The sequence below is a fragment of the Littorina saxatilis genome, linkage group LG1 (assembly GCF_037325665.1).
Source record: "Littorina saxatilis isolate snail1 linkage group LG1, US_GU_Lsax_2.0, whole genome shotgun sequence".
NCBI lineage: Eukaryota > Metazoa > Mollusca > Gastropoda > Littorinimorpha > Littorinidae > Littorina > Littorina saxatilis.
The window spans coordinates 75337739-75352280 of NC_090245.1; the positions used below are offsets into that span (position 1 = coordinate 75337739).

Here is a 14542-nt window from a genome sequence, read left to right on the forward strand (position 1 = left end):
CACAACAAGAAGAGCAAACGCTCGATCGAGTCACTTTCGCAGTTCTGAATATTATATGAGGCATCAGATGGACAGGAAGAAATTGCTATTCACAACACAATGAGTCACGTTCACATAAAATTTGAGCCCGGTCACTTTTATAGTTTCCGAGAAAAGCCCAACGTTAAGTTGTGTGTTGCCGAACAGAAAAGGCTAGTTATCTCCCTTGTTTTTCTGATAACGTTCGTAAAAGGCTACAGATGTAAATACTTTGATGTAAAGAATAATCCTACAAAGTTTCAATCACATCCGATGAACTTTGTCAAAGATATAAAATGTCTAATTTTTCCTTTGACGCTGACCTGTGACCTTGAAAAAGGTCAAAGGTCAACGAAACCATCGTTAAAGTGTAGAGGTCATTGGAGGTCACGACTAAACAAAATATGAGCCCGATCGCTTTGATAGTTTCCGAGAAAAGTCCAACGTTAAGGTGGTGTCTACGGACGGCCGTCCGGCCGGCCGTCCGGACAGACTAACACTGACCGATTACATAGAGTCACTTTTTTTCAAGTGACTCAAAAACTGCGGAGCGTGTGCATTTATGGGTTCACATGCGTGAGCTTACACCAGGTCCAAGAAGTTTTCCCTTCACATCAAAGTTGGGTGGAGCATGTTCCAATCCAATGAAGAGCTTCTCTTCCAAAACTGTTATCTGCAGACAAATAAATAACATACTTTTTACTAATATGCAGAGAGAAAGTCAAGTTTTTCAATGGGATCATATGGTGATTTTCATCTGGCACCAACTGCTCAGTACAGAAGAACAAATTACATGAAACATGTTGTGAAACTCTGTTCACACAGGCTTGGCCAAGCCAATTTCAATGAAGTTCACCAAACCATACCCATGACAAGCATGCCATTTACTGAATTAGTTCCATCATTAAGTTATATAAAAGGCCCATTTGACCGTAAGTCTGCCTGTAATAAAATTATAAAGGTTTAAATCTCTTATTAGCCATAGCGAGGACTTGCAGATGATGTCTAAAATCATCCCAACAAAAGAACAACCCAGACATTAAATTTCCTTCTGAAACCACAGGTGCATGTGGGGTACAAACAATGATTACATTTTGGACCCTAGGAATGTCGTTTGGCATCGGCAGTGGACAAAGCACCAAAGCTTATTTTAAAATGAAACCTAGTGAAAATTGACAACTGTTTTATGGTCATTTGAGCAAATTTGCCAAAGAAATTAAATCATAGCAATTTTCCTGGAACAAGAAATAATCAGTTTAACCATCATTTTTTCTCAATTGACACATTCAATTTCATCTGAAACTGTGGTATGAGGCCTAAAAACACTCATGCAAAACTCATGACACCCTACCTGCTGCATCTCCGGGGGCTGAACAGGTGGGGCCATCATGGGAGGAGGCTGGTGCACAGGGGGCATCTGCATGGTGTGCATATGCATCATGGGGGGCCCGACACCCTGAGGAGGGGGCTGGGCGGGAGGGATGTTCAGTTGATGCTGACCAGTGGGGGGAGGGGCAGCAGATGTACGCACCAAACCTCCCCCTGTGGGGGCCCCGCCTTTGCCTCCTGTCAGGATCTCGTTGATGCGAGCGACAGCAACTGAAATGGTTAAGGCAAGAGTGTCAAACATAGTGCCAAAGTTCGACAACTTTATTCAAACATAAACTCAGCAAATAATCTACTGTTACTGGATTTAACTGTCGAAGTTCTGAAAAAGCACCTTTTACTTGTGTATCTCCTGTTCCATGTGCTTGTTCATGTTTCACCATGTTAGATTGCAACACGATAAATACATATTTCGGTTGCACAAATTATGTACTGAATCCCAAGCTCTTTTATTTATTTCCGATTTGTCCCATCTTGACTTTCAGGGGTGTTGCTAGACATTTTCATGTTGGGACATTTGGCCGAAACTGTCAGAAAATATTAGGCCATTTTGGAAAATGTTCGGCTATCATTTTGGCTCATCGAAAGTCACCGCAACATTCAAGCACAAGACTATTAAGAAGGGAACACCAATACATACAATCATTGTCTTAGGAACACATATTACAGTTAAGCCAGAGGGGGGGGGGGGGGTTACAACCTGGGGCCCCGGGCCCCGGGTCCCATTGGGGGGTCTGGGGGGCTTTGCCCCCCTGAAGCTGAAGAATTGTAGCTATTTTATACACAATTTGTGGCTTATCCTTGATTTTAAACATGATCAACTGGTGTCAGCAGCCACTTATTTCTTTTAAAGTTAGTATTAAATAATGGCAATTTATCTTCACTGATATCTGCTCCCGACATCATATAGTATGGTTAGAAGGAAGACATGTCACATACTGTGACAATTAACTCTTCCCCTGGCTTTACAGACAGAAAATAAAAATCACAAACAGAAAATGTTTTTGTGGTTTGGTTTTTTGTACAGCCGGAGGGGGGGGGGGGGTGTCCAGAACCCCCATAACACCCCCCCCCCCTAATCCGCCCCTGGATTACATGTTGCATACTGCAACTGACACCAATTCTCTGAAACTTTTTCAAACGTTTTACTTTAATTTCTTGAAAGTAAAACTCTTCCAATCTTGTGCAAATCTTGACAAGCCTTGGGAAACATGACTGGTAAAACGCCAATAAAAGACCGTGTAGGGTGAGCCATGTTGCTTGGAAACCACGATTTGAAGGACGCTTTTCATTCTCTGGCTCAGCAGATTTCTATTCGCGGTGACTATCGTCTATGTCGTCTGCTCCGATCGACTCAACAACACAACTACCACTCACACTGACACTGTCCACATTCGTGGTGTTGCTGTCATTTTGTTCAGAATCACTTTCCTTGGCGAAGGGTAGCAAACCTTGGCCAATTTAGATTTTTTTTCTTTTTTGGTTGCGACATGATGTTCAAGTCCAAATCGAAAGCACTGACTGACTGATAAACTATCGCGAACCGGCGGACGCAAACGCTGAGAGTGTGGTTTCGCTTGTCCAAGGGAAACCACTCTGGCATCTATAAATTTCGTCAATGGCTTCCGTTCAAAACATTGATGTTTCGTTTTTGGTTTTCGCGAAGAAAATAAACGCCAGTCAGTTGACTAAGTACATTGGCAGCAATTTTAGCAATCAAAGCCTGACCAATAAAAAACAAATTGACAAATTTTGGCCGATTCAGACGAATACTCTTCGGACATTTGGCCGATAGGGACATGAAAGTTTTGGCCAAAGTAAAAAAAAATCGTCGATTGGCCGAAGGGCCGACCCAAACGACACCCCTGACTTTGTGAACTTTTCCTCTCGTGAAACAAAACCAGTCAAGAAATTAACCTCATGACAAACAAATCTACAGAACAAATGTAAAGCTAGTACGTAGGAAATAAAAAGAGAGACATACCATTTACAGAATCCTGGTTTGGCCCTTGCACGAACAGATACAATGGCCTCTCCCTGAAACCATGCCTAGTGAATTACATTACAATAAATGATTCACAGCAGCTTCAAATGTAGCAATATTTTTTTCCAAAACTAATACAGCTTTTGCGATTTTTCTTGACAATTTTGGAGCAAGCATTCTCTAAAAAAAATAGCTTTAAAATAGTAAGAGTGATTTCACCTTTGAAGACAAGACATGAATGCCGCTTTTCTCCTACTCTGATTAAGATTAGTGAGGTAAATGTATTGTTTTCTTTATCCAACTTCCACTTTGTAGGATAACACAGAATTCTGTCTCTCTGTTTCACTTACCACAGAACTGACATAAAATTCAAACAAAAAAATAAGAATGGTGTTACATTACACAATTAACTCAGTAACTGGTAATACTGATAACTAATGCACTTCAATCTCCAGTTAAAAAATATTGATACTACTAATACTATCAGATTATGCTGGCAAATCAACATACCCGCTGTTGTTTTTCATTTTCTCCACTGGGGTCATGTAGCGCCCCCTGGTGGAAACAGCGGCGCCACTGAACTTGGTTATCTGTCAACAACAGTTATCTCATCAAGCGTTGATCAAGTACTGAGAACAGGCCCAGACTGAACAAAAGCTAATTTGATGCATATCTTCTATATCTATATACGGCTTGTGTGTGTCTGTCTGTCTGTCTGTGTGTTCACGATTCACGGCCAAAGTTCTCGATGGATCTGCTTCAAATTTGGTGGGCATATTCAGGTAGACCCCGGACACAATCGTGGAAAATTTTGAACACGTGCGTGCTCTCAGCGCGCAGCGCTGAACCGATTTTGGTTTTTCTGTACATCCATTCCCAGTAACGCTTCCTCATCTTCTCCAGTGTTTTGCGCGTTTATCTCCCTTCCTTCGTACGGTGCGCCGGCAAAGCCGGGTATTCGGCTCTACTTCTTCCCGGCGAAGCGGGTATTCATCTAGTATATATGAGTTGTTCTTCAGCACTGGTGACAGAAAGGGGGAAAAGTGGTCAAAATTCAAATCTCTAGTTTTGTTTTTGAAATATAGCTTTTCATAAAGCAGAAATACTGTAGTATCTGATGTACATAAGAAACAAGAAGGGCAAAGCCCATACGACTCACATGCTTGACCTAAACCTAGCAATGACATCATACACTAAGAACTAAATTACACATTTTTCCTACCAAAATACATGTGACCTTGACCCAAGGTCAAGGTCATCCAAGGTCATGCAACACAAAGCTGTTAATTCAAGACATAGGAAGTACAATGGTGCTTATTGGCTCTTTCTACCATGAGATATGGTCACTTTTAGTGGTTCACTACCTTATTTTGGTCACATTTCATAAGGGTCAAAGTGACCTTGACCTTGATCATATGTGACCAAATTGTCTCATGATGAAAGCATAACATGTGCCCCACATAATTTTTAAGTTTGAAACAGTTATCTTCCATAGTTCAGGGTCAAGGTCACTTCAAAATATGTATACAATCCAACTTTGAAGAGCTCCTGTGACCTTGACCTTGAAGCAAGGTAAACCAAACTGGTATCAAAAGATGGGGCTTACTTTGCCCTATATATCATATATAGGTGAGGTATTCAATCTCAAAAACTTCAGAGAAAATGTGAAAAATGTGAAAAATAGCTGTTTTTTAGACAACATTTATGGCCCCTGCGACCTTGACCTTGAAACAAGGTCAAGATGCTATGTATGTTTTTTGGGGCCTTGTCATCATACACCATCTTGCCAAATTTGGTACTGATAGACTGAATAGTGTCCAAGAAATATCCAACGTTAAAGTTTTCCGGACGTCCAGACGGACGGACGGACGGACGACTCGGGTGAGTACATAGACTCACTTTTGCTTCGCATGTGAGTCAAAAATCACTGGTTCACATGGTTCTTACATAATCTAACTTTTAAAGCTGGTTCTTGTGTGTCTGTGTGTATGTTTGTATTATGACGATAGGACCCGAAACAGCTGCACGGACTGAGACAGGAATTGCAGAGAATGTTCTTTGCCACTGGAGTCGTGTCATAGGGTACTTTTGGAATAGCAAATTTGAAAGGATTCTTCAAAAAACATTATATACCCTGTGAGCTATCAAGGATCCTCCCCGTCTGGGCTGTCGAAACATGGTCTTGTTGAAAGACGTTTTCAAATGGTTAACGGGGAGATACACTCGAAGCACATTTAGCAAAGCTATGTTGCCAAATCATCAAAGATCAACATTTCACTACAGGGATCGATGCACACAGTCGAAATAGATGTGACTTTCACACGACCGAAGACTACTTACTAGCAGACTAGCAGACGACAAGATCTTAATATTTAGATCAGTGAGAGCAATCCGTTGAAGAACAGTTACTCCGCTTATTCGTCTTCAGTTAAGCTTATTTCCCCTGCCATAAGTTTCCTTGCAGATCTGCAGTCGCGTAGTGAAATGAACTAGTGTCATCGGAAGATTCTTCTCAGTCAATGATCAAAACACAGTAAGTTCTATGCTGACAAAAGTCACTTTAGGAAAACACGACCATTGACTTCATTTATGAGCCCAAAGGTAACAATATCGACAAGAATGTACGCATTTGACATTAAATAAAACATTCATAGACAGTTTCCAACTCACCAGATCTGCCAAAGAGCCTTCATTCGTGAAAAACGATGATTTTAATCCGACAGGTATCGGAAACAATCTCTTGGTAACCTACGTTTCTCCTTCCGAAGCGACGTGACGGAGCCACATTTGTTTGTTTATGGCTGTTTATCGCAAAACACAGTTGAAATTTGTGTGTAAAATATCATAAATGTGTGGCGTGTAATCTCTGAATCAGTTCGTTATCTGCGTTTCGATGGTAATTCAGTTAGGGTGGAGTTACTTTGAATCGAAGGCGAAGGTAACCTGCGTTACATGTGGGACGGCGTGAGCAAATTTGATTGCAATATTTTATACAGGAAGTAAATTTCAATGATTCTGGCTCAGTCTTGTAGATCTCTGTTATGCAGTGTTTTGGTAGTGTATTTGCTTTTCTACTATGAAGCTCATTTGGAGTGATACGCTGATCGAAGTGGGGTACCCTATGTGGGACATCAGCCGTATGCAGATAACTCCTCAGAACACTCTAGTCTCTCGCATTTCACAAAGACAACAATAATTTGCAACATTTCAAGAACTGCATCAGTTTTATTAGATACTATTTCAACAAAAACAGCACAAACACGACTATTATCAACAACACAGAACGGGAGGTAAGTCTTCAAAGACGCACCAAGTGTGCGTTCCCGTTTTTGGACGCCATTTTTGCTAGCATTTTCACAGTAAATCTTAATATTTCCATACCTATTGAATGATTTTGGTATTTTCTTTGATTCTGCCGATTCTCCTATCTCTCTGGCATGTACTGGGTGCTTTGTGACCAGTTTCTCCCCTAGACTGTATTGAAAAATGCGTCCGTGTGAGCTGACCCCCACTTGTCACCAGTAGCAAAGAACAACTCAAACCGTAAAATCCCTAGCATAAGCCCACCATCTAGCAAACGCCCACCCCCCACTTTGGGCCAAAAGTTGTGCACAGGGGTAACTACCTAGCAAACGCCCACCCTGATTTTTTCAAAGAGACTATAGGCTCACTTTCACCAGGATTTGTGCAGACTGTTCTAAAAGTCATCTTTTTCCCCTTCTTTACCTTTTCGCGTTTCTTTCCTTTTTTCTTATTCTTTGTCCCCTCTCCTCACTCCCACCCATCGTTCATGTTTTTTCGAGTTTCTCTTCTCTTTTTTTTCCTAAGTTTGTGGGTTTTTCTTTCTCAGAAAGATTGGGCCTTTTGAAGACAAAATCCAAGTTCAGTTAACGTTTCATTTCCAAAGACGATCGTGTAATTTCTTCCCTGTACAGAAAGAAAGGGCTTCATTGGTGTTGACATTTCGACATTTCATCAAGTTTCTTTTTCCCGGAATTCTGTTGTTATTGTTTGTCCTTGCAAAGGTCTGGCGATTTTCTTTTTACTCATAAATTTATATGAATGACTATGCTCGTGTTGTTTTCAGAAGAGCCAGTCTCTCTCTCTCTCTCTCTCTCTCTCTCTCTCTCTCCCTCCCTCCCTCCCTCCCTCCCTCCCTCCCCTCCCCTCCCCTCCCCTCCCCTCCCCTCCCCTCTCTCTCTCTCTCTCTCTCTCTCTCTCTCTCTCTCTCTCTCTCTCTCTCTCTCTCTCTCTCTCTCTCTCTCTCTCTCTCTCATGGTTGGCCTTCTTTGCCTCAAAGTCCTTTTTTTTCTTTTTTCCTTCACTTCTACTCACACGACCTAACTTACATGCTTTCTGGGTTTGTATTCACTCAATTACACGGTTGAGCACAAAACTTACTTTGTGCAAAGGGGTCTATCCCTAGCAAACGCCCACCCCCCAATTTTGCCCTAAATCTGTGCACAGGGGGGGTGGGCTTATGCTAGGGATTTTACGGTATATATATATAACTAGATGATTACCCGCTTCGCCGGGTACCGGCTTCGCTGGGATACCCGGCTTCGCCGGGAAGAAGTAGAGCCAAATACCCGGCTTTGCCGGGTGAGTGGCGCACCGTACGCCGGCTTTGCCGGGTACCCGGCGAAAAACCATAAAAACCAAAATCGGTTCAGCACTGCGCGCTGAGAGCACGTGTTGAAAATTTTCATCGACCAGATTGTGTCCGGGGTCTACCTGAATATGCCCACCAAATTTGAGGCAGATCCATCGAGAACTTTGGCCGTGCATAGCGAACACACAGACAGACAGACAGACATACACAAGCCGTATAGATATAGATGTATGTTTGTATAAATTCATTATTGTAATCTTTCAGGTATGTAGCTCAGTGTAACTGTGTTCTACCACTACCAGATAATGACAAAAGGTGATATATTCATATCCAGGCCACAACTGACATTTACAGTATATTTTGTCATTCTGCCAAATCTGATTTCTTGCTGATACTGATTAGCATTGCCACATCGCCCAGCGTCAACTGAGGACACAGTGAAAAGGAACTTTTTTTCTCACTTTGAGTGAAAAATAATTGGCATAATTGATGTTTGTGAGTCACATATTATGTATCAAATAAAAAAGGAATGAATAAAGAAATGATTCAAAAACAAAGTTTACTGTATGAAATTAATAAAAGATGTGTTTTGGAATATTTTGAGTGTGAAAGTGCGTGTTCGTCTTCACTGCCTCTCGCGGCCATTTTCGCGTCACTCTTAGCAGACGACCAGTTCATTTCAAACTGCTCGGAATACCGTAATTTTCATTGGAGGGCTGTGATATTTTGCAACCAATCAGAGAAAGCCTTACATCTTTCCCATACAAAAAACCGCGAACCACAGGAAGCTACATCTCCGTCAGCATGTCGGTGAATATTACTCGTGTGAGTTTCACTAAAATTTGGTCTGAAAATATCTCGAGAACTACTGCACCGATTTAAATAAAACAAATTGCTATGTGCTCAAAATTTTGATCTCTTTAAAATGGTGTGTTTCTTGTCATTCAACCATTAATTTCAAAATTTCATGTGTCATTGCTATACTGATAGCGATATTCTGAAACTTTTTTTATAATTGCCTGTCAAATTGAATGGCAGGGCACAAGAAGTGTAACCTGATGTGCTGTTTTTTGAACAGGGAAAATCCTCCTCCAGTTTGATGTCTTTGAAAAGTGTGTCACGTACTTTTTGCTGAACGGCTATTTGTGCATTTTGTTAATAACTTGACAGCTTGTGCTGTGTATGCAGAAGATACTGAAAAGAAGTTGAAGTCAGCTTTCATACCCGTTTCAGTGTTTATAACTGGATGTTCTTTGCATGGTCCAAGTTCAGTAAATGTTGCCTTTTGTCACTGTCTCATTTATAAATTATACATGCAGGTTTAGCTAAATACGATTTTCATAAGATGTGGGGAACTAACCTCCTCTTGAGTTGGTCCTCTGGTTAGCATGTTCCTCATGGACAGAGGTGCATCATTTATTTCCACTTCGGCTGCAACCATGTTGTTTGGGTTCACCTGAAACAGAGTAAAGGGAATCATGAACCGCTTTTAGTGCAAGCAACTGGGCTAGCCTCTCTACTGTAGAAATGAACAACCCATCAAATTCCTTTCAGTTTCACCATGCACAGTTATAAAGTCTAACCCTAACCTTTAACTGGATCCAAAGTCTTTGTAGACACTAAGAGTAAGAAAGAAAACCTTCACCGCTATAGTTACTATCACTGTCAGGGGAAGATTCAAGTCCATCATGAGGTTTGGGGTACAAGTTTTGATGCAGAAAGAAGCAAGAAGTTACCCATCGTGCAGCTGATTCATTAATCATAACTTCTTCAGATATTCTTATTTATCTTAATAAGTGATCTTTCACACCTCCACGGAATCAGTAGCTCTAGATCACAATACACATCAAACCAAAATATAAAGCCTCATTTGAGGATCACCATCCAATTCAAACTGAGACTGAGTGAGAGAATCTCAAAACAGTTTATTCACTTCTACTGGGTTAACTCGGGGCTATGCCTATAATAATTACACATTAACATGCTTCCATTTGAAACTTCTCGGTCTTCATCGTCGATTGACGCCCTCCCAAAGTCTAATTGAAGCCCAATGACCGGCAATTTTCAATGAGTTGGGGCATTCTGACCAATCACAGGATCTGTTTCATTAAAACGCAAACTTGATTGAATTACAATATTCACTGGTGTCAACAGCATGATGCAGGCACATCCTAGCATTTTCTCCTTATTCTAAACAGAGCCAAGGAACTTTTCTCTGGAGATGGCAATTAAAAGTGTCAAGAAGCAATCCCTACTATGACCATTTCTCCTGCTTACCTTCTTCTGGTTTTGTTGATTGTTGTGTACTTGATTTGGCCTGAGCTTGCCCTTGGCAATCAGCATAGCATTCACTTTAGCAGCCGCCTCTGCCGCTGCTTCTAGACTACTTTTCTCTTGTGGAATTTGAAACTGGCTGGGAATAAAATTCCTGAAAAGTGAAATAAAAATTAAGTCAATACATAATTACATGATTGTGACGACGATATGATGTATATATATGACAATGTTGGTCACATAAAAATGAAAATTTATAAAGCAGGTCAAATTTCCTGTAGATTCATTCTGATTCAGTGATTAGTTTTCAGGACATAACTTGTCCGATTCACAAACAATCGTAGAAACATCTCTGCGTATGTTTACATGTTATCATTTCCCATTTGTGGGCATCTGTATCACTATCAGCGTGTGTCAGCACTGTCACTAATTGAGTGTGCTCCTTAATTATGTGAAATTGCCTGACAAGTATTGTACAGCAGTCCCTGCAATGTACGGCCCCCGGCGTGAGCGGACACCTGACATGTACGGACACATTTGCTCGGCACGGAGTGTTTTCCTTCTATATTTGCCCCCCCTTAAACGGACACCTGCAAAACGTGGACGCGGACACTCATTTTCGGTCCCAACAGCAGGTCATACCTCCAATGTACGAACAGACCATCGTCAAATTTTCACCACAACAAAATCGATAACAGAGCAGTCCGGCTCTTGGTACAAAGATCACAGCCGCAATGGCGTGATGACAGTCACTGATAACTTGAGTGCACGTGTACCCATCAGGAGGGGGGGTAGTTTTGGTCAGGAGTGGAGTACATGCGAAGGTGCCAACATGAAACTGCACTGTGCTCTTTATTCTTGTCTGTTGGACATAGGCCTAAACAACAGAAACCACAGTGGATGAAGGTCCTGAGCGAAAGAGAGTGAAAAACCGGCCACAGTTCTCAGCATCGTGTGTCTGTGTGTAACCTCTTTCATTGACAAGATACTCTTGTTTCCCCTCAGCCTTGACCAGTGAGTCGGTTGCCTAATCTGTGAACCCTTCAGTTGTCTTGCTTTGTCAAAAGTTACGACACAGTCAACTGGTTTTGCTCTGAGTGAACAGTGCAGCTGGCCTCTCTGGCCACAGCCCCAAACAGTACATGTCTGGAGGGAGTGAGAGAGAGGGAGGGGGGGGGGGGTGGAGGGGTAGCTGGCTAAACTCTGTGGGGTGTCCGGTGTCACTGCATGTCAACAGAAAGAGCATTGGAGAGAAATAGAGACATACTCTTCCACACAATTTCCAAGCATCAGTTGTCACATTAGTGAGGGAGAGTGGGAGCTGTGTTATGCACAGTGTATTTCCGACTGAAGAGTGAAAAGTCACTGCCATGCCACATGATCGGCATGCAGTCAATAAAGCCAGACAAGAAGAAAATAAATGACATGATTATGACATGCAGCTCTATTTGCTGCTATTTATTCAAACTGGTTTTCAAGCTTATTCTTGCAACGCATCTGCACACGCTCCTCTGAGCTGTGTTTGTGTGGCTGCTTTCGTATGTCAGTGCATGGTGAGTGTGTTCACTGCCTTGATAAGATTTATTTTATCTCTTCTTTTCAACACTTTTCATACAAATCATTTTTACAGAACGTTTAAAGAAGTATTAGGAGTTTATTGTTATTGTTTAGTAGCCACAAGAAGTGATTAGCATAGACTCAATCCTGTTGTTTGTGTGTCTCTGTGCGAGTGTATGGGGGAGGGGGTGGTGTGGTCACCCCTCCCGTGACCGGACACCTGCAATGTACGGACAGTTTTGCTATGGCCCAAGGGTGTCCGTTCATGAGGGACTGCTGTACTACTAGTACTATTAGCCTAAGCTAATGGCGTTGTATTGTAAATACTAAACTAGGTTGTACTTGTAGTTGTACATTGACATTGTTCGCTGTGGCTTACAATCAAGTTACACTTAGGGACTTACCTAAATTAGATTTCGCATATATCTTTCCTTGTGAATAAAAAATACTTTCATATTTGTATTCGCATGCTGAACTGCCTGCTTCTTTTCATTCTGATGAATTTTCGTCTTGGCAAATTTGATGCACGTCTAAATTAAAACCGTTTTTTGCGACCGCTCGTAGTCGTAGCCTGAGCAAGTGACCTTCTTATGTTTTCTCTACACCTTTCAAAGTCAAATCCTTACACCCCTGTCAATCACCGTTAAACGATGACACATTTTGTAAATTAAAATTCTCTATCACGAAAACCCAGCACAAAGTGAAAACAAACACCAAACAATTCTTTGTTTGGTTTTCTATGCAGGCGAATCTCACCCATAAGCAGCCATTTTCCTACGCGTGACGTTTTGACACGGTGAGCCAATCAAATGGTTATTTACATTCGCTTGGGCACGGATGCAAACGCCTTCATGATTGGTCGCAGAGCTGACTGCTTTGCAAAGGAACACCCTCCCCAAAATAAGACATTCTCCCTTTCAAGACACTGTTTTCCCAGACTTTCTGTTCATAACCGCTGCAGTTTACTTTTATTTTTAAGACTCTCCCTTGGATTTTCTCAGATTTGTGAAGGTCTTAAAATAGGGGTTCCACTGTATTGAGGGAACAAGCTGCCCTTCTTCTTCGCGTTTATGTTTATGAGGAAATCCCTTTACCACCTCATTTTGGTTGGTGCGCCTAATTTCCCTAGAGTGAAAGATAAAGTGGATAGTGTACCAGGAAAATCAAAACAGTGATGGGTTGGTAGGCAAGCTATAGCTTTTCACCATTTGCCGTGGCGCCCGATTTCAGGCCCTGGGCTGGGGGGCTATAGCCTACCACCCAGCGCTATAGGCCTACATACATATATAGTCTATATAGGCGCAGCAACTGCATGGCCACGGGCCCCGACGAAACAATACAAACAGGACAAACAAAATGGAGCAAGAGTGAAAGATTCTACCTTTCCTGTGAGGACGTCAAGGACCCCCATTTCATTTCAGATTCTACCTATTTCCCTACTAATTACTTATGGGTCGCGAGGAATGGAGAAGGGGGATGGATCTTATGAGGGAGGGGAAGGGAATCTAATGCAAGGGGGGGGGGGGGGGGGAGCAGCTGGGAGTGGATTCTGACAGGGGGTGCTTATGGGCTCGCGCCTCGGAGCCGGCCAGGCCTCAAAGTGGAGTATTTTGTGTGCGTTGTAATTTGTAAATATTGAGAGCCTAATAGGCCTATTGTATCAAAATCCTGAACATTGTAAGAATTAAATGAGATGAATCAATCAAGACATAGAGAGTTTACCCAGGGACCTATATTTAGAATAAGTCTATGGTTTACCTGAGCGATAATGCATAATTTATTTCCCTGTGTAAAATGGGTATCGTTGATAACAGATAAATAAGATGACGTGGACCTTTTTTTTTAATGTAACTTGCCAACGATTTATGGTATTAACGTAAATATATCATTATTGTAGCACTGAATTAGGTGCATTTATTCATTTAGATATGACACGCTAATAGATATTTGTGTGTGTCAGTGTATAAATTAGACTTTTAGGTTCGTGACACATATTTATAAACTAGAGTGAATCGCGAGACAGAGACAGACAGCGTGGCGGTTCACCACAATCACCTTTGAAGGCGAAGCCCTGTCAAACGGGATTGAGAATTTTAGAGCTTATTTCTTAGCCCTATATTATCTGTTATGGCTTCTCAAATGCCAGAACATACAGACAGACAAAAGCCGCCAGACCCCATCACAAACAGAACTCTACAATCCACAGGTGTTGCCGCTCCACACACACACACATACACACACACACACACAGATACAGAAGCCGTATATATCTATCTATATATATAAATATATAGAGATAGATGACAGTGGATTTTTCGATAAATAGATTCGACCTTTGCACTTTTACAGTGAGGACAACTTACGGGTACATGCAAGGAAAGCCCACAACTTCTAAGGCGAACAACTCTGCAGAGTCTGCTGACTGTGAAGGGCGACGGTAGTCTCCCTGTCACACTCGATCCCCTTTGAATGAACTTAGGTCCCTCCCAGGTGGAATGGGAACAGCACGAAAATGATTCAGTGGCCTGAACATTTCATGTCGAGTCCCATCGCTGTCGACGACGCCAAATCTAACAGAGTGCCAAAACACCACAATCACCTTTGAAGGCGAAGTCCACTCACACAGGATTGAGAATAACTGTTATGGCTTCTCGAAGGAAGGCCTGAACATACAGACACACCAAAGCCGCCAGACCACATCACAAACAGAA

The 14542-nt window shown here is 41.9% G+C and overlaps 1 protein-coding gene across 3 annotated transcripts in view; it reads right to left on the reverse strand.

Moving 5' to 3' along the window:
* LOC138979314 (uncharacterized) overlaps window positions 1-12621 on the reverse strand; it is a 35356-nt gene extending 22735 nt beyond the window's left edge. For 2 of the 3 annotated variants that reach the window (XM_070352036.1, XM_070352035.1), the window contains exons 1-7: window positions 12588-12621; window positions 10278-10428; window positions 9361-9456; window positions 3899-3978; window positions 3389-3441; window positions 1370-1617; window positions 605-691 (exon numbers count right to left, since the gene is read on the reverse strand). In XM_070352036.1, coding sequence (XP_070208137.1) covers window positions 605-691; window positions 1370-1617; window positions 3389-3441; window positions 3899-3978; window positions 9361-9456; window positions 10278-10428; window positions 12588-12601 — 729 coding nt within the window. In that variant the 5' untranslated portion in view covers window positions 12602-12621. The other variant, XM_070352037.1, reaches the window with a different exon arrangement.
* Window positions 12622-14542: the final 1921 nt, after the last annotated feature.